At 40.3% G+C, this 26,096-nt stretch overlaps 2 protein-coding genes across 9 annotated transcripts in view; both read left to right on the forward strand.

Moving 5' to 3' along the window:
- The window catches only part of dph6 (diphthamine biosynthesis 6), an 88,557-nt gene extending 79,186 nt beyond the window's left edge, over positions 1-9,371 (forward strand). For all 7 annotated transcript variants that reach the window (XM_088434029.1, XM_088434030.1, XM_088434033.1 and 4 more), the window contains 2 exons: positions 2,142-2,529; positions 6,996-9,371. In XM_088434029.1, coding sequence (XP_088290155.1) covers positions 2,142-2,529; positions 6,996-7,114 — 507 coding nt within the window. In that variant the 3' untranslated portion in view covers positions 7,115-9,371. The remainder of the gene's footprint in view (positions 1-2,141; positions 2,530-6,995) is intronic.
- A 1,670-nt stretch (positions 9,372-11,041) lies between these two features.
- The window catches only part of aqr (aquarius intron-binding spliceosomal factor), a 41,269-nt gene continuing 26,214 nt past the window's right edge, over positions 11,042-26,096 (forward strand). For both annotated transcript variants that reach the window (XM_088432646.1, XM_088432647.1), the window contains exons 1-19: positions 11,042-11,130; positions 11,512-11,618; positions 11,785-11,841; positions 11,925-11,965; positions 12,043-12,078; positions 12,161-12,281; positions 12,349-12,489; positions 13,450-13,518; positions 14,069-14,169; positions 14,273-14,349; positions 14,785-14,849; positions 16,972-17,088; positions 17,173-17,286; positions 18,005-18,108; positions 22,122-22,224; positions 22,393-22,513; positions 22,625-22,766; positions 23,384-23,562; positions 24,029-24,196. In XM_088432646.1, coding sequence (XP_088288772.1) covers positions 11,526-11,618; positions 11,785-11,841; positions 11,925-11,965; positions 12,043-12,078; positions 12,161-12,281; positions 12,349-12,489; positions 13,450-13,518; positions 14,069-14,169; positions 14,273-14,349; positions 14,785-14,849; positions 16,972-17,088; positions 17,173-17,286; positions 18,005-18,108; positions 22,122-22,224; positions 22,393-22,513; positions 22,625-22,766; positions 23,384-23,562; positions 24,029-24,196 — 1,849 coding nt within the window. In that variant the 5' untranslated portion in view covers positions 11,042-11,130; positions 11,512-11,525. The remainder of the gene's footprint in view (positions 11,131-11,511; positions 11,619-11,784; positions 11,842-11,924; positions 11,966-12,042; positions 12,079-12,160; positions 12,282-12,348; positions 12,490-13,449; positions 13,519-14,068; positions 14,170-14,272; positions 14,350-14,784; positions 14,850-16,971; positions 17,089-17,172; positions 17,287-18,004; positions 18,109-22,121; positions 22,225-22,392; positions 22,514-22,624; positions 22,767-23,383; positions 23,563-24,028; positions 24,197-26,096) is intronic.

Raw genomic sequence — 26,096 nt, forward strand, 5'->3', positions numbered from 1 at the left:
ATCTATGAGAAAAATACATTGTAAATTCACAATTTTATAAGGAATAAAAGTGATGTAATTTGAAGCAAAAGCATAAGTTCCTGAGAAAAACATACATTGTCCTACATACACAAGTCCTAATTTAAAAAATAAAAATGGTGCAGTTTGTGTTTTTGAGTTAATATATTTTTCTGTAAGTCAACATAATTTTCAGCTTTAATTATCCTCAACATTTCTTTTAATATATGCAACTTTTATTCTTAAAAATATAGACCTTTAACTTTTTTTTGGTTTGTTTTCACAGTAGCCCCGCCATCTCTTCATAAATTTGCGATTAATTAGCAGGTAAAGAAAGTTTTTTGTGTTTTGTAGAAGGTGACCAACCGATAGGACAAAGAGTTTTTTTTGTCACCATGTGTGCGCGTGTGTTGATCATCCAAGTAAAAAAAAAAAAACGTAAGTAACCTGTTATTATTCCGCACTTACGGAGTGCCGTGTAAGTGGATGAAAATTGATCCAGCAAATTGAAAAGGGGGTTAAGTGTTTTCACCCGATCGACTTTGGCTGAAATGGCGCTTATATAAAACACTCATTTCTGTCCCATTAGCGGATGATGCCAGCGCCGAGTATTATTAGAGAGGGCCGCGCCGAATACTTTTTGTTTGGGCTAATGGCCGCCGCTCTGTAGGGGTAGAGAAGCCATAAAAAGTGTGGCCGCGGAACTATCCTGGCGATGAGGTGAAAAGTCGACACCAGTAGGACCTGTCATGTTAGCATTTTGTTTATGGTGGCTGAAAGCATTATGGATCCGTTGGCGGTTGTTTGCACACTATCATTACTCGGGGTCACATCGCGATCTACGCGTAATGGACGGCCTGTCACAGCTGTCATGTAAAGAGGAGAGGGTTAGTCGCTCTTGTGTGCGCTCCACTTTAATGTCTGTGTTTGGTCTTGTTTACGACAGAAGCGTATTCGCTAACGGTCCGATTTTTGTGAAGGAGTCGGCGAAAATATCATTTTTGAAACAGACAGGCAAGGAATCGCTTTTAATCTGGTGTTGTAACAATTGAGGAGTTGCTCATGCTAAAAAATAGAAAACATCATAATTGTTGTTGCGGTAATCATAAAATGTGTTGGTTTGCTTATATATTAGGGCTGGTAGGGTTACATTAAAGGTGGCGCGGATCAAAGATGAGTGAGGAGACGAATTGGTGTGCTGATTGGTGACTTTTGCTTCAAAACCAAAGTGTCGTAGAATTAGGACTATAAGCCCCACGGGAATAGGCTGCAGGTCGTAATATCAGATATTTGATTTTTTTAATTAACTGCCTGCTCACAGCAAAATCATATCTTCAACAGACAACATGTCTCAAACATAATCAACATAACACCGACAGGATACTGCAGAGTAAAATAGTTGTTCAAACTTAAAGTCAATATTTCAAATGTGTTTTCTTCTATTTATTGTTTTAATACTATATTTTGAAAATCCATTTTGAACACAGCCGTTGGTTCTTGTCTTTTCACTTCCAGCGACCATGTGAGCTATAGATAATGAATAGATTGTTAGCTATTCATTAATTCTTTCAGTGCCACGCATTATCGGAAAACACAATTTTTAGTATTTTCACTCATATTTCAAGGCCAACTGAGTATTTTGTGCTATGCTTATGGTTAAAACAAGGGTGGTACATGAAACATTGATTTCCATTCTTTAATTTGAATTAAAAGTATGTAATGTATGCGTAGTATGTATGGCTTTCTTCCCCAACGTGAGCAACACTGCCATCCGGTGGTCACAGATCATCACTGCAGTGCTCAATTGGCTTAATATTAAAAGAAGCACTAGTCAAGGGTGTCAGCTACGCTTTCATGAAAAAAAAGTATTTGACGAGATTTTTCATCATTGGCACACAATGTAAGTATTTTAAAAGATGACAATTTTCTTAAATGGCTCTAAAAAGTTAACAGATTTATACAGTTTATATTCAATTGTAAACATTCAGATAAAACATTCCCTCTACAGTCACTAAAACGTTTATGATGCTGACACTTCAGGACTCATTTATTCCTTCAAAAAAAACACAAACTCATCACTCAAAAGCATTTTTATGGCATTGTGCACTATTGATATTTTTGCAAACCATCTGTCTTGATTACAGGAGCTACTTATCAGGCCTGACAGCAAAGCCCTTGCATCATTAGTGGTGGTGGTCGTGCTCGCTTTACCCAAAGGTGCCGCCGTCGAGCTCCACGTCACAGCCGTCCAAGATGACCCCAGCCAAAGGACCTCCTGTCACATGACCACAACATTGCGCCGCTGCCGCATCGAGTGCCACACTCTAACATCTGCCAACGGAATCGCCGCCTCGCTTTCGCTACGTCTGATCGCGACCGATCCTTCGGTCGCCGATGACGCCAGGGAGGTCACGGAAGCAATCTGCGCTTCGTTTGAAAAAGCCTTGACAAAAACGGAAGCTGATCTGGTGCCGTTGTGCGCACGAGTATTCTACAAGTGCCACCACGTGCTGGCCAAGCAAGTCGCTGAAGGTATGTGCATGCAGAAATCAAGTCATACTGCAGTAATATTGGTGATGGGACACAAATCTCGAGAGATTGAGTCCACGAGAATAAGATTTTTAATGTAAAATTAAAAAATAAAAATTATATATATATATATTTTTTTTTTACAGGGTTTACAAGATGTTTTTGTCTGATTTGCCAATATTTTAGCATACATTCTTTCAACTGGAAAACCAAAATATTGCCTCACAGGCGATTTGAAAGTAATACGCGCAAAAAAAAAAACTAAAAAAAGTGGTCAGACCAACAGAAGACACAAATTTGACTATGTTCCAAAGTGATCAGTAGCAGATGCAAACATTGCTTAGGTTTATTTTGAAGCATTGGCTGGCCTACTCACAGCATTTGGTGGCGTGTTTTACTGTCACACTGCACATTCTACTGTGTATTGCATTACACATGTGACAACAAGGCAAAGGAAAAAAAAAAGATATTGTTCTGTACAGGGATGAGACATTTTGTGGCGTTTTAGTCTCTCAAGATCCCAAATTAATATGATCAAATTCTTCCATGTAGTTTCACACCAGAGGACGAAAAAGCTTTCATGACTTAATTAATGAAGTTCATTAAGAATCTAACCTAGCCCTCACTTTTTTAATATTTTTGTACGCGTTTGTATATGGCTAACTGGGGCAAAGTCAACACTTGCCCCCTGCAACCAAACCCTGACTCATCATGGAGAAGCTAGCATTGGCTCGCACGCACAAGAAGTGGACCCCCCCCCTACACACACACACACACACACAAAATACCCCACATCCTCAAAGCTCACCCTTGGGCATCTTCATGGGTCACAGCCCTCTCTCATCGGGGCGATGAATCCGAAAAGTCAAAAGGGGGAAAAAGTAACACCTCTGGCGTCGGTGCTCGCAGCGTCATGAGGTGCAGCTGTCAGAGCATAGACAACGTAAAATATAACCTCCCCCCCATATCCCCTTTTCAATTATTTGCGTGAGGATTCACAGCTGATAGACATGGCATATGCTTCGAATGAAACCTTTAAACATCTTGTCTCAACTTGTTACTTACGATCCAAAGCCCCCCTGTGTCTCAAACACGGACCCCGTGTTTAACTTTTATAGAGAAGGGTGGAAATGATATTACCATGCTACATATTTAGACAATTAAAACTCAAAAGGTAATCTGGAGATATCATACAAGTAAGTTTTTTTATCTATTGTGTCCAGCAAATTTAGCGTTTTTTTTTTTTTTTTTTGCTAGTTTGTAGGCCTGGGGAAAAGTCAGCTGAATCGGTTAAGTTGACCAAATAAATTTGCTCATACAAAAAAACTATACCTGGAAGCTATAATTAATTATTCTCAAACCACAATTGTGATGCCCATGACCAATTTTGGACATTTTCCACGTTTCTGCATGATGACGCTCTGGGCTAACGGGTGGCTAATGTGAACTGTTTGGGGTCGGTTTAATCGACAAAAACAATTAAAATGATGTTTTTTTATATAGTTTAGTAATTGATAATGGATTAAAAACAATTACTTTGTGACAACCTTTGTACGTTCACAATATTAGCAAAGCTATGGGAATTGTTTGCTTTGTTAGCATTATTGTGTCAACTCCAGATAGCTCTTAAACAGCAACGTGCAACATTTATAGGATTTTTTTTGCTGTTGTTCTTCTTAGTACAAGAAGAGTTGAATCGCTACTTTTATTTTCACCACTTTTTGCACAAGTATCTCGTTTTCTCTTGTGGAAGCAGAAGATAAAAACTGAAAGCAAGGAGGTCTTTAATGCCCCTTAGCATCTTCACTCATCCCCCGCTAAATGAACAATGTTCACTGGCCAACACTTGCTATAATGGCCAGTTCATTTGACTAATTTGATCCATTTGGGAGGCAGCGTAGCACAACTAAAAACTCACACGGCTTCGGGCCTGGGCCACTCCTTTAAAAGCCCAATGAGCCCCGAAGGTATCAGCTATTCATCACGGTAATCCTCCAGTTTCACTGCAGCCTTAATATATCAAGAAATGCTCGTGGACCTCTCTTGGGTCACATATCCCATAGCTAGCATGACATTTATAGTATTCGGGTTACATCACAGAAGCAAAATTTGCACGCAAGTGCCTTAAAAGTCTCATGAACCTCAAAGTATCGTCTTAGAATGTGTAACTACCAGTATAGTGTACCCCAAAAGAAGAAAAATTCCATCTGGTCATCCCTCAGAATTTAAGAATGGCCCATTTGGTTGCTCACTTGAATTCACATATGGAGTGTTTGTGCTTGTTATAAACGAGTTGCTCGCACCGTGTTGATGAGACTCTTGTGTTATGAAATAAGGTAGCATTCTAGTCGGGGGAAAAAAACGTCAACTCAAGTGACCAAAAAAGGCGCTTCTATTTTCATTCAAATTAAGAAGTATTAGTGTTCCCAGCACACAGAATCCAATTCCATTTTCAGTGAGCAATTTGGTTGTTGATCCATCGCGATTGAGTCACATTCGAGTTTGCTGCTTGGCTGCAACCACTTTTCTATCTAACGAAGAAGTAGAAGATGACGTCAGCGATGGGGGAGCCGGGTTACATCTTGGTTGCAATAAGCGGCTTAATATGACATTAGCATTGAAACGTGAATTTAGGACATTCAGAGATAGATCCCCTGACCCAACCCCGTTTTTCTTTATGCTTTGTCTAAAATATGCTAAAATAAGTAACTATCGATCAAACAATAATATTGAAGAGGAACAGCTCAACTTTGAGAATAAAACTTTTTATGATAGGAAATAAATTTAGTCAGGGTTGTTAGCGGAAGTCTTGACCACATTTGCATTTTTTAAATGAAATAACTTAGCCATTTATTTTTTAAGGGAATTTAAAATGAGATTGATACAGTTTATACCCGGGGTGTTAAAACTATGGCCAGTGGACCATTTGTGGCTCATTGTTTATTTTTCAGTGGCCTTGACAAAATGCCTAAAATTGACATTTAAACTTGTCACTAAGGTTGTTTTAAATTATATAAATCATTAATAAATAAGGCACATTTACCCTGCTATTTTTGGCCGATAGCCTAAACAGGCAAAAATGGGCTTTATTAGTTCCATGTTTTTCTATTTTTAAGTCCTAAAACAGGCAAGATTTTTTAGGATTTTAGAGAAATTCAGGAGTATGTTAGAATTTAAGCAATTTTCATAAGTATTTGTCCACAAAAATAATCGGCATAGAGTGTCAGACCTGTTCTCAAAAAGAAATAATTATTCAACATTAAGCTTCCTCACTTGGGATTATACTAGAGATCTGTTGATGAAAATTAATCATTGATTGGATTCTTAATAAATATTTGTCCACAAAAAAAATAATCAACATAAAGTGTCAGACCTGTTCTTAAAAAGAAACAATTATAAAATAAATATTTGTCCACACAAAAACATTAAACTTAAAGTGGCCTCTTTTGGGATCATAGTAAAGATTTTTTCACAAAAATAAATAATTATTAAAAAAATATTTGTCCACAAAAAAAAAATCAACATTAAGTGTCAGATCTGTTCTCATAAAGAAACAATTATAAATAAATATTTGCCCACAAACAATATTCAACTTAAAGTGCCCACTTTTAGGATCATAGTAGAAATTTGTTCACAAAAAATAAATAATTAACTTGACAGGTAACGAGAGGTGGCACGGGACAAATTGGATCGAACTATTGTAGTCTGGGGAAGAATCTGGCTTTTTAAAATAATAAAAATGGAATAACCAACTGAACTTAAAATGTGTTTGAACTTTTATTTTCCTGAAACAGTTATTTACGTCAAAAAAGATTTTGAAATGATTTTTGCGTGTTTGTTTGTTTTATTTCAAATCTGGAGTACCCCCTGGAGTTCCTTTGAGAACCACTGGTCTTTGACTATGAATGTAGGCTATTATAAAAGCAATGTTTAGAGATTGTCATTTACATCGTTTTTTTGTTGTTTTTTTGCTATTTCCACCATGGCTCAGTCGCTGTCCGCTGGTGTCATAGACATGTAGTGAAGTGGCCAATCCCTTGTCCCATTTATTGCCTGGTGTGCATCCTTTTGAAAGAAATGAGCCAACCGTGTGACACAGACACACTTGTGGCCAATTAGCGTTACAGATCGGGACAGGACGGCGATCCCGGCGGACCGCCGCTAAATAGACGAGCTGTCATCGAGACGTTTGCTCCATGAATTCTCATATGTCCGCTTTCCATCTGTGGTCCGGCCACACACACTCAGCAAAGACAACAACTGTGCCTAATAAAGACAGAATCCCCCCCCGTTAACACGCGCTGATTTGCCTGTACGTGAAACTCAATCCTTGCTAACATATGTGGACTTTGCGATGATTGTAAAGGGGGTTTAGGAATATCAATAATTTGTGAATAGCGTCCGGTCGCAGGGTTAAGTGCAGCCCCATTGGGAGCCACGCTCTAATGTCATCCTCTTTCCTCCGCCAGGACTCGAAGACGCTTTGAAAAAAGTCCTCGGGGACTCCGGTCCGTCCGTGGCCCCGGTTCCAGTCCTGGATTTGCCCAGTTCCAACATTCTCCACCTGTCTTGCTGGCTCAGTTTGTAGAAACAGAACCAGGATCAGCGATCTTGCAGGGACCATGGACTATATTGGAGTTTATCAAACCTCCTTTGGTTTCTAAGAGGATGATGAATTTGCTCCACAATGCCATCGGTCTTAAGGCCACAGAATACTTTTGGTACCAGAAGTGCTGGGACAATCCCAAAACCTGGAAAACCAGAGCCTCCTTTTCACCACACGTACCAACTACAATTTCAATTACCTGGTAAGCCGGGGTTCCAAGCACGTGGTGTTCATACCCTATCATAGTTTTGAATCTCCACTTTTTAGCTACGAGCCAATTTGGAGACTATGGAAACCATCTTTTTCCTTTTTCTTTACTTCCAAACATGTCTGGATCATCATGATGTTCTCCATTAGCAAAAGCAAGTACGAGTAGGTACCAGGATGAGATGAGACACAAATTCCTCCAGATGAGGAACAAGATTGAGCCCTCGAGAACGAGACAAGATTTTTGCGAAATTTGTAAAACACTGTAAAATAATGCCTTATAACATTTTTAAAATTGTTCATTCTTATAAAGCAGGTGAAGAAAATGAACAAACTCGTGTGCAAATGTAAACATAATTTAGCACTGGATTCTCATATCCAAATTAACAACCTAGAGAAAATAGATCTTGTGCGGTGTGTGAATGAGAAATTTTGTCGGATGAGATATTTTCTCATCTTGTCCCTTTCTTACCAGGTACTGTGCTACTATTTCTAGAATTGAATTTTTTTTCATTTTAGGCAGCAATTATGATGATGACAAATTGCATCCAATTGTAGAGGTAGCCTGCAGAGTCAAACAGTGAAAGATTTTGGAGGAAAATGTACAAGAAATGGCAAATTTCAATTATTGCGGTGTCACACAAATCCAATGTATGAAGTGAGATTATTTAAAAAAAAAAAAATACACAACTCGTTGAATGCAAGAGGTTGGTTGAAAGTTTTAAAATTACATCATTTTAGCATTTCAGCATTAGAAGGCACCTCCTTAATTGTCAAGATAAAAAAAAGACGAAAATAGCACCAGGCTACTACCGGTTGTGTAGCTTAGCAACCACTTCCAAACTAGGAAACGCTTCAAATTCATATTGTAAGGTTTCAAAACGGTGTTTGTTGGCACAAACAATCTCAGAGCGAAGATTTTTGCGTCTCTGTGAAGACAAAAGATTCCAACAGAGCATTGCGTAATGCCCCTTTGTTTTCGGGTCACACGCTAGCTAACAGCACCTATGCCGCGGTGTGTTACACCCGCGTGTGTCTTTTAAGGTGACTGTGTGTCTCCCTCTTATGCTCCACGGGACTGGAGGTGTGTTATTATTGTGTAATAGGCAATCAGCAGCAGGCACCTGAAAAGATTAAGCCTCTTTATGTTTTCCATTGATTCCAAGGCAGCCTGGTTAATAGGAGAGGGACTTCAGCTCACACCGCTGCAGGCAAGGAATTAAACCAGCGTGCACGCGCGCGTGTGTGTGTCTCTCGTGCGCGGGCCAAGAAAATAACACTATTAACGCTCCTGGAACATTTCTTTTCTCGAAGATCATGAAGCGTATTGATGAACCCGAGTCGGGATGCCTTTTCACTCGGCCGATTCTATCCTCAACGCGCCCGAGACGACGGCGGGACCGGGCCTAAGTATCGATCGTCGAGCCGCCCCGCCGTTGTTTTGATTGTTGCTATCAAAAATTGAACAATGGAGGCAGGCAACGGAGCCTGAAGATTTTTCTTTATTGCGGGTTGAACAACACAAACAAGCAATTATTTATGAGCGAGCAAGCTAATGTGCGATCAAGTGTGTACCTGTTTATTATTTAAGGGCGAGAGTTGTCTCCAAATAGATTTTCTTAATGATACGTACGTCACGTCGGGCGTTTAACGCGCACGCTAGTTAAAATCAATCTTAGACAGTCTCCGAGGATGTTCCATTTGTCTACGGGATTTACAATGGAAATTCGACAATAGCGTTTAATAAAAATAAACTTGCCAGTGTCGTTGAGCTCTTGGATCTGTGCACTCATATAATAATTTGTTTCTGCATTCATTATCTTTTGTGCCTTCAATTTTCAATGGAAAAGTCAGTAGAAATGGCAGTAGTTGTTGTATTTTTATTTTTTTTTTTTACTTATGTGTGCTTTAAAATACTGTCTGTTTTTTTTTCACCAAGTACCCCTCACTTTACCCCACTGCTAAAGCATTTTAGCAGGAAAAAAAAGCCTCAAATCAACCTGTATCTGATATATTAAACTTTGGAACTACAGTTGTAGTGGTGTCTAACTGTATTTTATTCAGCATCTCCAGAGGATATACAATGGAACATGTTCATCTGTTTTATTTTCTGTTTATCTGCTGGAAATTGGATTTTAACGTATTTTAATGACCAAAACGTATCACTAAAATTGACCAAACTAAAGGCATGCAAAGTTTTCCAAAGGAGTTGCTATGTTCCAATTAATTTACTGTCAATTTGAAAATAAAATAGTACTTTATCTCAACAATCAAAAGCATGACATTAGATCTGATGATACCTGCAGAAACTCTGGTTAATACTGTAATAGCCTAAACATCTCTTAATTATGCAAACACAGCTAAATCAACACAATGTTTTCATATAAACTATAGGGCCACCATTTTTAGGATACGTTTGCAAACATTCGGTTCCATATAGAGCTCGACAAAACCACCAGGACGTGATGTACGGTGACAGACGAGCTTTGTGTCCCGGCTTGCGAAATGACTAAAGACAGGGTGACATTTGCTTTTCTCATGCGTCCGTTGTCTGCCAAGCTGCGACCGCTCCACATACAAAAGTGGCTTTTTTGTGACCAACGCTGTTGTCCTTTGTGTACCGCCTAGCACCAACCAGCCGGCGGCCCTTGTCATTTTGGCCTTGCACATGGACTTAACTGTGTGCTTCTTCCTTCAGGCAAACCAGGCCGATGATGTGTGTGTGTGTGTGTATATATGGGTGTGTGCGTGGGAGACTTTTTCTCTTTGGCTTCATAGTAAAGGGAGTTTTGTGAGTGACCTCACTGCTGGAGACGCCTCATGACAACCTTTGGATTTGTTTGTTTTTAAGTTTGATTATTTTTTTCCATAATTGATGCTTTATATGCCTGTGTGAGTGTGTTGGTGACTGTTTTAAAAGCCTCGTCTTCAGGTCAATGCTGAATGCTGTTTAATGGAGCGGCCCTCAACTTGAACCATTGGTTGGTGTCTGCCTCCCTCTGCTGTTTGAAATAGGTAATGCACACATAAATAGCCGTACTGTAGACGTCCCAGCATCCGTTCACTTTCAATCATATACGTATTGCGTGCACCTAAAATTAAACATTTAGAGAATTCAGTCAGTCATCAATTAACCTTTTCGCGTTTTTGTTTTCAAATATTTGGGTAGAATTTGCCAGTTTACTGCTGAATATGTTGACACCCCCCCTCCCAAATTTAAGGCTGTATATTAAAATTATCATGAGCACACTCATTGTATTGTGACCTTCGAATTATTAATAAATAAATACAAGAATAATAAAGGGGTTTTGTAAAAAATGGTCAGATGCAACGTTATTGATTTTAAAATAGTGGCCATATAGCAAATCTTTAATTCCAGAGGTCAATACCTCGTACAACTTTAATATTCTTAAATGATTTCGTTTCGATGTTCCTTTACAATAATTTGTTGTGAGTTTTTTTTTTTTTTTTTTTTTTTTTTTTTTTGCTTTTCCAGAAAAATGCGTCTATGAGCATGACGGCTCTGGTTTTAATAACCATATTATTGCGATTAATAAAAATATTCTTACTATTATAATGTTGTCTTCATTTTTTGCTTTTTTTTTTTTTTCTAAAAAACCCTTATTACTGTAGTTCTCTAAAGAGGAAAAATAGTTGTCGGTCTTGTTTCCATTCGGAGTTCATTTTTAAACGGACTATACCCCGGAAGTCTGTCGCGTTCGGCGCGTTTTGTTGTGTACATGCGTAAACTATCAAGACGGATTGGTGAGACCCCTTCACGTTGAAAAAAGGTAACGAAAAAAGGTTAAATACTGTCAAAATGTCATTTTAAGTTCACTTAACGCTCAGATAAGACAAGAACGCTTTAATATATTGATGAACGCCCGCTGGTTTACTTATAGGTTAGCCAAAGTTGTTAATGCGCTGGCATTTTATAGTGAAAGACCATCTTTGTCATATTACATTGAAATTTATGTCTAGAATTAATCGTAAAATCATTCATATTGCAATTGGTCATCTGCCTTAATATGTACACTTTACCAACTTGTTCGCAGTTCGTTTGGAAGTTTGACGACAATGCATCTCTATTTCATGTCCCCTCACGCTTCATTCATTCATGTGTATATTTTGTTTCTTTCAAGTTGTGTTAACATGATCTTTTCTGCTAACAGTTTTTGACGAAAAGATGCTCGGGACAACCACCATGGAAAAGGATCCACCAACAAAAAAGCTTGCATCACCGTCTGTGTCCCAGATTAATGCAGAATATGTTACACAGGTAATAGTTAACACATGCTGCAAGTCTGCAATCGTCACCAGTGCTTAAAATTGTGATTATTGTGTACATCGGCTTCCACTTTTCACCAGTTATAGTTGTTTCCAAAAATTCCTACCTGTAATGCAATTGTAGGGATTACACTACATTTTTGTGTGTGTCGTTTCAGCTGGCTAACAAATATTGGGCCCCTCATGCGAAAAATAAATTGCCGTTTGACCTGAAGGTGAGTTTGTGTGCAAAACTTTTAGTTTTATGCTAACCATGAATATTTTGACATCATTAAAATACTGTCATCGTTGTGTGTAGGTGATAGAGGATATTTATGAAAAAGAGATTCTCATGTCCAAGTAAGTACTTAGAATTCTTTGGGCAATCCATCCCACATTTTGAAGTTAATATGTTCATTTTCTGATTTCCTTTTCAGATTTGCCATCAGAAAAATCATGTTGTTGGAGTTTAGGTGGTGTCTTTGATTTTACCTTTATATTTAAAACCGAAATAAATGTAGTTAGCGCTAAATATGTAATGTCATCTTCTTTCAGTCAATATCTGGAGAACTACCTTTGGGTCAACTACACTCCAGAGGTGTCTAACAACGCTTTCCTTATGTCAATTTGCTGCATTGTCAACGAGAAGTTTAGAGAAAATGTGCCAGCTTGGGAGGTAACGTTTGTTATTTGACAAAAGTACATTCACCAACTCTATTAAAAACCAACAACTGTCTTATTAGGTGTTCAAAAAGGAGCCTGGCCATTTTTCCTTCTTCTTCAAATGTGTGATGGAAGCCCTGTTGGCGGGCGACGAAGGCGGCCTCACTCTGAGAGAGCAAACGGTGCTACTGGAGTTTCTTGACCACTGCTTCAATAGTCTGGTATGTGAAATGACTCATATAAAGGTTGGACAATAGTACATGTACGGTTAATCCCAGCTATTCGCTGAAGATAAGCAGCGAAAGTGACCAGTCAAAAGTGTAGTAACACCTTCAAATTCAAATGGTCTCAAGCACAAAAAGAGGTCAAGATATTTAAGCTTAAAAATGCACAGCAGTATACGGAATGTTGTATAAAACATTTACATCATAAATAAACATGGCCGACAAAACAGAAAGATGTGCAAAGCTGTAATATTGGCAGAAAAAGTGGCTACTTAAAAGAATCTAAAACATATCGCTGGCATTGAGCAGAATCTCAATAATAAATTCAAAACGTGATTGATTATTTTTTTATTTTTAGCCCAACATTGGTTTGAATAACATTTCAGCAATAGTAAATGGTTCCTTTTGTGTTGCTGCATAGTCTGAATGACTTCAGCAATACTTTACAGTATAGGGGATTGAAAATATTTAATTATAATCCACTTAAATATTGACTTTCTATTTTTTCTTATTATTTTCATATTATTAGTTTTTAGCTCAAATGTATTTTCCCAGGAATTTACTGGAAATCTGCCACCTTTTGTAACTCAAAATAAACTGATTTGAAAAGTCCACAAATGCATGTGATATTAAATATTAAACATTTTCATATTCTGTCATGAATTTGGTGAATACCCTTTACTCTGAGAAAAGGCTTCCCTGTCTTGTCCACAAGGTGGCAGTATTGCACCGGACCACGTAGTTGTTTGAGTTGCCTGTCCAGTGCTGCATTGAAGCACTGCAGAGGTTTCAATTTGAAAATGTGCTACAGTTGCATACTTGCTATTGATGTCTTCCTGTAAAACCTTCTGAATATTTTAGTGCTGGAATTTTGTTAATGCATCGATGTTAAAAAAAAATGCTGCTTTATATCACATTGTTAACTCTTCTTTCCCTCTGTTTTACTCTTGTTCCCAGGAGGTAGATTTGATAAGAGAGCAGGTGCAGCAGCTCATTTCCCTGCCTATGTGGATGTGCCTGATACCAGTAAGATTGTACATCAAATGAATTGATATTAGGTGGTTTTGTTGTTAGTACCTCTGCCTCACAAGGGCCAGCATTGATGCCAGGTGCATCAGAATCGTCCTTATTATCAGATATCGGCTAAACATAGAAGTGACTGATACTGGCCACTGATACCTAAGACAAAAATGAGTAAATCGTCATCTGCATCAAAAAGATAGAGCTTCAATCGCAACTACATTGATTTTTATTTAGAAAAAGTACTCGCGGTATTGGAAAGGGGTAGTGATGAATACTTGTAATGGTATCAGTATAAAGAATGCCATATTGAACATTCTTAATGCTGAGCTGAGACTGGGGGTTTTAATACAGGCTCTACAACTTCTTCCCTAATTCCAAAAACATTTTTTGGGGACAATACACATGAAATCATGCATATAGTGTAAAGGGCTCTGAATACTACACCGTTGTGGATGTTCACACTTACCTTTACACGAAAACTAAAACATTTACTTTGTTTAACTTTTGAGGCAAACTCCACGTGACCGATTGTGTTTTTGTCGTATTTTTGCAGTCTCGGCTCCAACACGAGCTGAAGAAAGTTCCCAAGCTACAGAAATTCTGGAATCTCATCAAGAAGAAATTCAACAAGATGGATGCAGATGCGGCCGAACAGTTAGTCACGTTCTTTTTTGCTCTGGAAAACAAACATAAAACCCACCTCTGATCCAATTACTCTTTGTATGTTTTTTTTGTGTGTGTCTGTTTTTTTTCCCAGGGCTAAAAAGGAGCGAACCTTCCTGTCGTCTCTCATTAAAAAGTTTCTCGGGGTCCTCGAGTCAATTCCAGCATCAGGTAAATAACTATTATATTTCCCTGCATTGTGGCGTTACGCGGGATGGAATAACACAAATCACATATGAGGAAAAGAGTCACCTTTTCAATCACGTGATCGTCCCACCGCATTGGGGGTGATGCAAAAAGATTGTGAGCCTCCGCCGTCAGCGGCTCGTAATACGGGCCGACACGAAGGCCCCGACCGCCCACCTGGAACGGCAAAAACAGAACACTTGTGTGTTTAGGTGGAATCCTGAGCTGACACAATAGATTACAGTCGCAAAGGCAGCAGGGTTCACATCACTCCCAGCACCTGCTGCACATGCTGGTCTTGTCGACACGTGTTGTGCGTGTGTCTGTGTGCGCCTTCTTCTCACGTTTATGTCTCTCACTTTGACTATGTGCCTTTCTCTATAAACTAACACGTCCACACTTTTTTTCCCCACCATATAGACTGCATCACCATGGACAAGGTCCATTACAGCGAGAGATTTGTGGAACTCATGATCGACCTGGAGGTAAGACCTAACAGAGTTTTTTTTTTTTGTTTGTTTTTTTGGGTCACAAAAAATGTGAATTTCAGTTTCATGCTGAACATGGTTTGTTTTCTGTCCACAAGATCAAAGGTAAAAGGTAGAGATGCACATTAGACTGAATTTATTTATGAACAAATCAAGTTTTGTTTATTCTTTTCAAATTATAAATGTTTTAACAACATTAAACCTCGCTAATAATTGGAATCATCTGTTTTGCCTACATATCCTCACGTGTGAGGCGAGAGCGTAAATATCCGCTTAAAACCTCTCGTGGCTGGAGTAAATCTCACGCAGAATGACAGAAAACAAAGTCTGGACACTTCTTGAACTCACTGCAAAGTCTAGGTCAAATTATTGATCAAAAGGTCCATTTACTTATTATTTGCCAATCATCTTTGAACAATCAATGAACTGGAATACTTGTTTACTTCTCTTTCCAATCATACCACATTTGTGAAGCTTGACACAGTAGTTCCTGAGGAACATGGGTTCAAAGTCAGCCAGCCACACCCCTTTTAGTAAAAAAAAAAAATGTCAACATTTGGCAGGCCATGTCTCCCAAACACACGCTTTGAGTGACCTCAAATTAAAATGTTATTAAAATATCACAGACACAGAGTTTGATCAAAATTAGATAGGTGTAAATTGTCAAGGGAGGGTGATTTGGCCTGGAATTACTACTAAAGAAAATTTAGCATCAATACTTTTAAACAATAACAAAAAAGTTGTTAAAGCTTTTGTTGAGGCGAGTTTGCGCACATTCCTGAACACAAAGTGACATTGGTCGAATGTTACGCTTGAATTAGGTTTGGCTTTTCAAATCACAATAAAAAGGTCAATTCAATTTAAAATTCTTTATTCCTCTTCTCAACGGCCAAGAGTAAAATAAAAGTGTCTGCATCACAGCACTTCATGGAGCCTGGTGTTTATTTTTCTTTTTTTTTTCCCCTCGATGACCACTCAACTCTTCAAATCGTTTAATGTGATAAAACCGCTTGAAGATACTATAGGAGACTTCGCAGGCAAGGATAGAGACACAATGTTCCATAAGGTGTTGCTGCGTGGGCACATCTCACGTTACAACCGGGAGCGTCGTATAGATTCCATCCTGCTGACAGGTCGGCCTTGCTGTTCCTGGCATCGGCCGTCGGCCAGCCAGCCAGCTCGCCCGCCCGCCGTCTCCAGAGACCGGCGTCCTGTCCTTCAAGCCGTCTCCTTTTACAAAGCCTCCATCGCCTGAAATCTATACCTCTCTCCTCTGTTGACGTGAAGGCAGAGGGGGTGGGAAGAAGATGTCGCTCCTTAGCGGCGTAGATTCAACATTATTGCTGGTGGATAAAATAGAAGGGGTATCACTTGCTGCACCCGCAGCCTTTGAAGAGCTCTTGTCGGTTCCTTTTAAAATATTCACTGTCGAGTTCTGTAGGGCCTTTTTGTTTTGGTGCCCACCACTAACCCTTTTGCACGGGCTGTCAATTTGTCAACAAGTTGTGCTGATTTATTCCCACCAAAGCAGTTCCACTATCTCATTTTGACAGCTTGCAGGCCCCTCCCCCTTCCCTTCCCTGTGTTACCGCGCTGCCACCGGCAACTAAATCAAGTCCTTACGTCAAGTCCTCCCTTCTGTGCTAGCGCTTTGTCGCTGCCAGTATGCCGTCAAGAAAAGATGGACCAGTGGAGATCACGGTCCAGATTCTGTCGAATCCGTTGTTGAGCTAGTGCGCCGCCGCTGAGATTACACTTCGTACTACATTCGCAGCGTTAACACCCGGAGTCGGCCTCGAAAATATCATCTCGGTTGTCTGCAATCATTCTGGGCGATTGTGGTTTTAATTGATTTTAATGAAAGAAATGAACGCAATAAACATTTGGCTATTTAAAGAAAAAATAATGTGTACATTCTTCAAATTAACTTTTTAAACTTAAAGCTTAGATTTCATAGCTTGTGCTTAACTTGATTAAAGGGGAAGTCCATTTATTTTGCTATTTTTAGCAGTACAAAGTCAATATTTTGTCTTTCATAACTAAATTATACTGACTGAAACAGTAAACGTTTTGCTTTAGACGGAAGTATTTTTATTACAAGAATGTCTTCTCTTTATAGGCCCTTCTGCCCACCAGGCGTTGGTTCAACACGGTGCTAGATGACTCCCACCTGGTTGTCAGTTGCCACCTTTCCAACCTTACCCAGCGGGAGAAGGAAGGCCACCTCTTCTGTCAGGTACAAGGCCAGCACATTCTGGGCACATTCAACCTGAAAGATGCTAAACAGAAAAACGTGACTCGTGCCTTCTCCCTCACACAGTTGCTCGACATGCTCAAGTTCTACACAGGCTTTGAGATTAACGACCAGACGGGGAACGCCCTGACTGAGAAGGAGATGACGACGCTGCACTATGACAGAATTACATCGCTGCAGGTAACCACCGTATGATGCCTGCACTATGACAGAATTGCATCGCTGCAGGTAACCACCATATGATGCCTGATGCTAATCACTGTTACCAAATGACACTAACTGGCTCAATACAACCTGGCTCAATATTCCTTCCCCACACTCGCTGCGGTGACCATAAAAAAGAACGTTATCTATTAAAGAAATTATAAGTGTACCTCAAGTTGTATTTTTTTTAACACTAACCAAAGAAAAAAGCCATTTAAATCAACATTCAGGAAACCTTTTCTTTACAGGATTTATACAGGTTACATCTAATTCTAAATCTGAAAAAAATCGCTTGGCGTGTATCAAAGTGTCTGAAATCCAAAAATATATCAATCCTTTTTAAATAAAGAAACATTTTCGACCAACATAACTGTACCAAGAATAATACCAATGGAGTACCAAGCTAAAAAGCCAAAACTAGCACGACCTTCAATATTATGCTACACGTTTTCCACATGGCTTCAGCACTCTGTTTTCCTGCCACCCTCAAGCTCCTCTTGAATAAAATTACTCTGAGTGCTGAGTAATTGTCTCGTCCCACTTGATGCATTTGAAGCAGTGTTTTGCAGCACTACTGCTACATCTTCCACTAATTGACATCCAACTGGCCCAAACTCAGCCTTGTGGGCCACACTGAGCAATTCCCCTGCCCGCACATTTACATGCACATGAATGTCACCTTTCTTGTTTGCAGAGAGCAGCCTTTGCTCATTTCCCGGAGCTGCATGACTTTGCTTTGTCCAATGTAGCTGCAGTGGACACTCGGGAATCCCTGACCAAACATTTTGGTTCGCTCAGGTAAGTGAGAAGAACGCACGTTTTCTTAAGCTGCATTTTTTGTGCGTGTCGTCCTACACACGGACGTCCACTTTTCTCGGTCCCCGTGTTAAGACTGTGATAAACGGCACCAAGCGTTGCCGCCTGAGTGCCGCCGCTAAATGGCAGCCAGCGCTACCCCCCGACAAGCAGCTGGTAGCGGCAAGAGAGCGAGAGGCACGCCTCATTAATTTAATCGATTTGCAGCGGCTTGAGAATAAACTCTGTGAACAGCTGTGTTTGTCACATCGTATTAGCTTGCCAGAGAGCCAAAAAGCACACCGGCTTTAATAAAACGCACCGTTGTGCGGCCCTTGCTCCAGTTTCAGGTGAATATGAACATTAGATTCTGATTTCCGAGGGCCTTGGAAGGTTTAGTTCACTCAACGAGGCTCAAATGTATTTTGTGTAGCTGTTAAACCTGCGTAATTAATTCTAATATAGTTTAATTGTGCCGTTTTGCCGCGTTAGCTCAGTATGATTGGCTCACTTAAAATTTTAAAGCCAGACAAATTGTTTAGTGGCGGTCGGAAGAGTTTATAACTCCTGTTTAACATGGGTTTTACAAGAATGAATATGTTCTGCCAAAGTGTGCGTATTTTTTTTTTCCCCTCAGGCACACTTGAGGACAACTCTATTTCAATTCCAGACTCGTATGCAAACACTCTTAACGTGTAAAACGAGTCATTAACAGAAATTAATTGGAATTTGTGGGATTAATCAGTAGTTATTCTTTATGATATAGAACGCAGATTAACATGGAAAAGTGAATGAAGATTGTGTCTGTCAGTATTCATATTTCATATGTGGGCTGCCAGAATAATGGGGACAAATTTGTATTTGTAGTTTATCAAACTTTATTTTGCGATCGGATTACACCTAGTTGTTCATGTGTGCTTCAAGATCAATTCAAGGGTTTTTCCAAACCAACTGCAATGCTTGTTTCTGCCAGCAGAGGTCACCAGCTGTTACAGAAGCTCCCCAAAATGCAATTTTCCACGAAATTGGCCCTAAATGGCCACAAATGGCCGCAAAACCTTGCGCATGCGCGGCGCGATTGACTGAAGAATCGACTTACTTTTCTTGGTGTGACATCTCAATTTGCATTTCCAACTAAAATCCAGAGAATCGGATCCACAAATCCAAAGGAGAGATTCATGCAAAGACATGAAGTCGTGTCTCACAAGGTCATCGTCGTGCAAACGACAGTTGTATTCAAAATACGTTCCACTCGCAATTTTTCCATTCGTAAACTCAACACAACTCAGAGTTGTACTCTAACGAAAACAATTTACGAATTGTTAAACATGCATATGTCTTTTTGACAGCCATCTCAATCCATAAACAACCATCTAGCTAACTGTTGTCATAACAAAATGTACAGTTCCTTTTTACCATACCCGGGTCAGCCATCATCCTCTACTGTTGTAGATTAGAAGTTCTTGGACCTCTTTTGAGGGTTATGAGCCGAGCACCGCTGATTCAAGTTTAATACTCCTGCTGAATCATTCCACATATTCCGGCAAGCTCCTTTTTCCCCTCAGCCTCCAGCTTTTAGCATGAGCCGCGACGCCATTGTTCTCCGATCCGCAACTGTCACCCTGGGTATCTCCCACACCCCCCAACCACCACCACCCTCTGAAATAAGCCACTATCAGATTTAACGAGGCATTTTTTTTTTTCCATCCGAGCAACTCATGCTAATGCCACTTTATTCCTGCCGCCCAACCCTCTCACTAAGCTCCCAGTCACCCGTCGCTCCGAAATGTATCCACTAATTCCCCAAAACACACAAACCAAGTATTATTTCTCAGCTTTGCCTATAAATAGAAGCTTTTGACACTTGCATAAAGCGCCAGAGTGTCATTTTAGGCCAGCAAATGAATTTAATACATGATCAAAGACGGCACTTTGAGAAATGCAATGAAACGTTGTTACTGTGCTGTATTTTCTGTTAAGTTTTTCCGTTTAGGCTTGGACTTTATTGATATGGTTGTGCAATGATGTTTTGAAAGGTATTTCCAGTTGAACATCAGGTCATCACTTCCCTTTTGTCATATATGAAGTTGATATGCAGGAAGTCAAACACTGAAAACCATTGATGTAAAAAAAAAAAAAAAAAAAAAAATAACAATAACTTTTTTGTGCCCAAGCTAATTACGGTTTACTTTAGCTTTACTTTAGCAAATTTAGCTGCTGAATTATCGTTTTAAAGGTCTGTTTCATTTCTTGAATAAAATTAGTTCTGACAAATAGACACTGACAACGTGGTTTGTTCAATTAATCAACTTGAAACCGGCATAGCAGTTTAACAACCCTTTAATTAAATACTTTTGACTTTGAATAATACAGTTCCTGTTGCCACAGGAATAGCAGCCATTGGCTGGCAAGAACTGCCGTTCAAACGTTTAAACGTTCAACATTGTGGCATGCATAAATGCTCCAAAATGTGGATTGTTCATTAAAGGGCCCCTTTAAAAATGTTCATCATTTAAAAAGACATAATTAGGGTTGTTCATTTTTGAGTGAAATGTGTTACTTTATTTTCAGGAGCGTATTCGAATACCAAAATATTTGATAGCTGCAATCCTTAGTCAATTTTCTGTCTGCTCTTGGCTAAAATGACTTGAAATACAAGAGTCCTCATTTTTTAATAATAAAGTGGGAAATGGTACGAAACCGACAGTAGGGCCCACTAGTACCTAGCAGTTAAAAAAAACAACAGTGACTGCAGCAGCGGCATTACTTTTCTAAAGTCGCTGGATTAGCCCACATCAATAAGGTCAAAACAACCCTGCAGGCTGTAACATAAACTTGCAGCACACCAGTTCCAGTACATGCCAGTGGCTCAGCTGTCAATCATGACCTGGTCCAGTCATCACTAATGCTGCCAGCGAGCTGTTGCATCTTCTTACTGAGGGGCAGGGATGCCCACACAGCCTTTGCCAGGTCATCCACCGGCCAGCAAAGTGCAACCCTGGCACAATTGTCATCCAGTTGCCGCGTCATGACTGTGCAGGGATACAAGGGCCACGTGTGGATGTCCAGAGCTTGTCACGCTTGTTTCCAGCGCCCCCCCCTTTTGCGGTGCAGACCCTGTCAGTGTCACTGCATGTCAACTTGATTAAGCCACGCCTCAGCTTGCCGAGACTTTGATTTTCATAATCCTGTCGCATCAATGCGGCCCGGGCCATTTAATGCACACATGCTGACGTAGCAGGACCGCAAGTGTCAAAGCAAACCGAGGAGCGGCTTTATGTCGCAGTGCTAACAAGAGAAAGGAGTTGCATCGGGCCGATTGCGGTGTTACCGCTGGAGAAACAGTCACCGGTCGGGCGGGCATGGCTCCAGTGGATTGAACCTACACTTAAAGTTAGGAATTAAAAATCAATGCCAACATATTTACTTTGTCTCAGTCAACTGGCATTCTTTTTATTCCTGACATTTCCTGGCTCCAGTATACAACATGGCCGTAAATCCAGCAGATAGAGCTTGTTTATAAAAGTATAGCAAGCGATTTGCAATATGGTAGCCGTATGGACAGGTAAAGAATTCCACTTGTGATGTGTTAACTTTCAGACATGGAAATCAAGCCACATTTGATTGTTGACTTCAACTCTGCGTCCTTTGTCAGCACCTTACACACAGGGAAGCGAGCCAAGAAAATGCCGGCTAAGATGGCCTGCGTGAAAGCGGCTTTAGCTCTTCAAGGCGTACGCTATCACCTTTACATATTTCACCGGTTACAAATACCTGAGCTAATGTTAGCATCAACCATTCCAGTACAGCCAATGGAAAAGCTTTTCAAGATTCAAAGGCAGACACTATGAAAAGAATCATTTTGTAGCTAGCGTTTTTTGGCAATTGTATTCTTGGACCAAAGAACAATGCTTTATCAAGTATTGATTGATTTTCATTTCATTCATTCATCGTTGCGTTTTACAATTCATTTGAAATTATTCTTCGTCAAATCACACCTATTTTTTCCCCCGCAGTCCCAATATGCTCCACCGGGTGGCGGCTTACTTGTGTCTATTGCCTGAACTACCCAAGGACCAAGACACCACTCATGACAAAAAGTTTCTCCTGGAGCTCCTGGCAAGTTCATGCTTGATACATCCACACACAGCTACCACTGTCCTTTCGATTCAGTTCCAACAAAAATTCACAATACGCTAAATTACAACACATTGGAACTCATAATCTTGTTACTTTAATGACGATAACTATAAAGTGCTTGTTTTAACATGTTGGATCTTGTTTTAGGTGTCCCGTCATGAACGCAGAATCTCTCAGATTGAGCAACTGAACCAGATGCCCCTTTATCCAACTGAGAAGATCATCTGGGATGAGAACATCGTCCCTACGGAGTACTTCTCTGGTGAAGGTATGCAAATTAAATAAATGCGAGGCCTGCAGACTCTCTGTCTTCTTTTTTTCCGTTTAAGTGTGACATATTAAATCTTGCGTTTGTATACCCATGCCTCATTTTTTTCAGGTTGCCTCGCGCTCCCTAAGCTCAACCTCCAGTTTTTGACCCTTCACGACTACCTGCTGAGGAACTTCAACCTGTTTCGCCTCGAGTCCACTTACGAGATCAGGCAGGACATAGAAGACGTGGTGTGGCGCATGAAACCCTGGTAGGTGGTCCATCATCTGCAAAACGGAACATTTACACTTCACCGCTGCTATTCGCTGTGGCATGGAAATGATTTCCAGACACAAATTATGAAATTAATATAGCTTTATAGACTTTGGATTGTAACAGACATAAAATAATGTGTCAACACCATGCATCTGACATCAACACAATCATTAACATATGTTATTTATAGGACTTATTTTTTTGGGGACATAATGGTGAATCGGGTTAAAAAAAAAAAAAATCTTAATTCCGAACCATAGTATCGTTGCAGCCGTTTACGACTGGTGCACTTAAATCCTTTTTAAGTTTTACAAATGACAATCCCTCTCAAGGCACATTGATTATGTTTAATTCAAAGACTGCGACAGTCGCTAAGGCGCATTTAAAATCCCATTGCTTACCATAATAAGTGCTCCCATTATGTCAAGCGGTGTCGCAACTTTTTACTTGTTTGTTCCAGCGCTAAGTAAACAACTCAGCGGCGGTGCAGTCTGTCGCTGCCCCAAATCCAACTCATTTCAAGCTTGACAGCGGCCCGCGGCACTTGTCACACCTCTCGCTATCTGCCTCCTTTGCATCTGTCCTTCCACACACACCCACACATGCTCGCAGGCAGTCCGAGTACGGCGGCGTGGTGTTCGGCGGCTGGGCCAGGATGGCCCAGACCATCACCGCCTTCACCATCGTGGAGGTGGCCAAACCCAACATTGGAGAGAGCTGGCCTGCACGCGTGCGAGCTGACGTCACCGTCCACCTCAACGTGCAGGATCATATCAAGAACGAGTGGGAAGGTAACCACTTAATGGCTTAAATTGACCACAATTGTGTAGCTACTTGTATAATAATGATAAATGAATAGAAGATATGTTTAGTTAAAATTTAGAATTTTTGACAAAGCAAAAGATGGCCAATTTCGACTTAAGAACAGTTACAGATGTCGAACATCAACACACTTTTTTTATTCCATCGCAGAATACTTTCAGTACTAAGCCTTATTCCCATTTCTGCAGCGAGACCTTTTTGAAATTGTATGCTTTATTATACTTTTTCCTCAAATTTAAATGCAAAGTATCACTTTCTATTCTTCCCCTCGCTGCTATAATTAGAACTTCATGTTTTAAAGATCAGGCACACGCTGACAGGGCAGTTTCTCTCTGGTTGCCCGACGCCAACCCCCACACCAGGCCACTGATCTGTCCCCGTCCACCTTTCCCTCTTACCCGACTCTTAAATGCCTTCTCTTTCCCTCGTCCCCAGGCCTGCGTAAGCACGACGTTTGCTTTCTGATCACGGTGCGGCCCAACATGCCTTACGGCACGCGCTTCGACCGGCGCCAAGCCTTCCTGGAGCAGACGGGCCTGGTGTACGTGCGGGGCTGCGAGGTTCAGGGCATGTTGGATGACCAGGGGCGTGTCATCGAAGAAGGTAGGACTCATAAGCACTAACATGGAAAATGACACATAATATTCATCCTTCCCATCAAAGCAATCATCTTCAGCAGCTGATCCTTGGGAGAGGGTCACAAGTGGCGTTGTCATGGCGACAGCCACTGTAAGACCTGACCTTTTTGCATTAACATCACATTAACCTGAGGTCAATGGAGACAACACCTGAGAGCTGCGGGCCCTGCCCCCGCGTACGCTCTACACCTTATTCGATTCATTTAATTTAGCCGCATAGGTTGGGTGTGCATGTGCAAACCTCGAAAAATGTGCTAGTCCTGCAGAATCATGCCAGTATTTACGCCGATGAATCGATGTGTTCAATTCTCTTGGGGGGCTTTACGCGACTTAAAAGTTTGGGAGGAGGGTGTCAGCTATCAATTCTGGGGCTTTGCTTAGCCTATTCATTTGGGATTTTAACATTTATTAATATCTTCATCCTCATTTAATACCCTTAAAAAACTTTCCATTGATTGAAAATGGCATCAAATGGCTCAAGTAACAACCAATCACGACTCAACTGAGCTAAGTCGTGGTTGGATTGCTGGGCCCTGATTTCTTTTGATTTCATTTTCAGTCAACAGCAAGTGGTAAAATGTGTTTTAAAAGGTATTAATTTTAAATAAAATATTAACTTTTTACTGCAAAAAATGGCTGAAGTTTAGTATCCCTTTAAAACTATACTCAAACTAACTCAATTATAAAAGTTTTTATAGATTAATGTACAATTCTATGTAGCCTCACATTTTACTTTTAATTTTGGGATTAAAATACTCAGAAATTAAGGAGTACCATATTTTTTTCTTTTTTACAAAGCCAAGTCCCAATGGGGTTCGAACCTGGAAATAAAAACAAAAAGTGATTTGTAGGTCATTTTAAAACTGTATTCAATCGAATACATGTCAAGACAAGATTTCGAATGTTCAAATAAACATTGTTAAACATCATCCCGACTTTGAGAGAATTGAAGTTTGAACAATTCGCTGGAGAATTTCAAACTTTCCTCATTGATCCGATGTCTCACGGGATGTGCTGCAGTGGCGTGAAATTTGCTGAGGCCTCACTGGATGCGGAGACATATTTTCTCCAAATTTTGCTCGCGTTGTGAATTGTACAACCTCAGGGGCGACTTTAGTTGTGGCCAATCAAACGCCAGAGGAGCGGCTGATTTAAACTCACTCTGGGACACATTCGAGCTGAGCCAAGTTCTTCTTCCGAGCCGGGCCGCATCTAAAGGGGGAACAACGCTCGCGGGCGAGCTGTCATCTCCGCTGACTTCACGCGAGCGGCTGTCTGCTTCCCCTCCGCTTTGAGATACCAGCCGCTGGAACGGTGACAGGGCGTCAGTCACTCTTGGAGTCATGACAACCCAATAAACAACGCGGCGCTTGGGCTACAGCTTCATCTCCTGAGGCGGCGTGACAGACAGGACAGGAGGTTCATGGGGAGGCGAACACGAAGAAAAACACAGCAGAAACTAGCTAGGGTTCGTTTTCACCTCGTTCTCTATTTATGATGTTCTCCATAGCAAATAGATGCCATGCCCCAAATTAGTCATCCACTTAGGAAGAATTAACGCTTCCCTTAGTTAGATGCCTTTCCTTTCACCAGAAAATAAACAGTGACTTATCTTCAATCATAAGTATAATAGTTCATAAATGGACGTTAAAGGACAGATCTCAAAACAGCGTCTCAGATTATTGAAGGTGTAGAGCCATTGTCAATGTCTTAAAAGATGATTAGGATTGTCATTGCAATCAATCAATTACAGTCATAGCAAAAGTGTTTATATTGTATTTTAATCACATTTAAGATCAGTTTGGGTCTATAACTTTATGCTCTCTGTAGGCTGACTAGATCCATCCGGCTCCTTGTGCTGTTTT

The sequence above is a fragment of the Hippichthys cyanospilos genome, chromosome 14 (assembly GCF_059441005.1).
Source record: "Hippichthys cyanospilos isolate Australia breed blue-spotted pipefish chromosome 14, RoL_Hcya_1.0, whole genome shotgun sequence".
Lineage (NCBI taxonomy): Eukaryota > Metazoa > Chordata > Actinopteri > Syngnathiformes > Syngnathidae > Hippichthys > Hippichthys cyanospilos.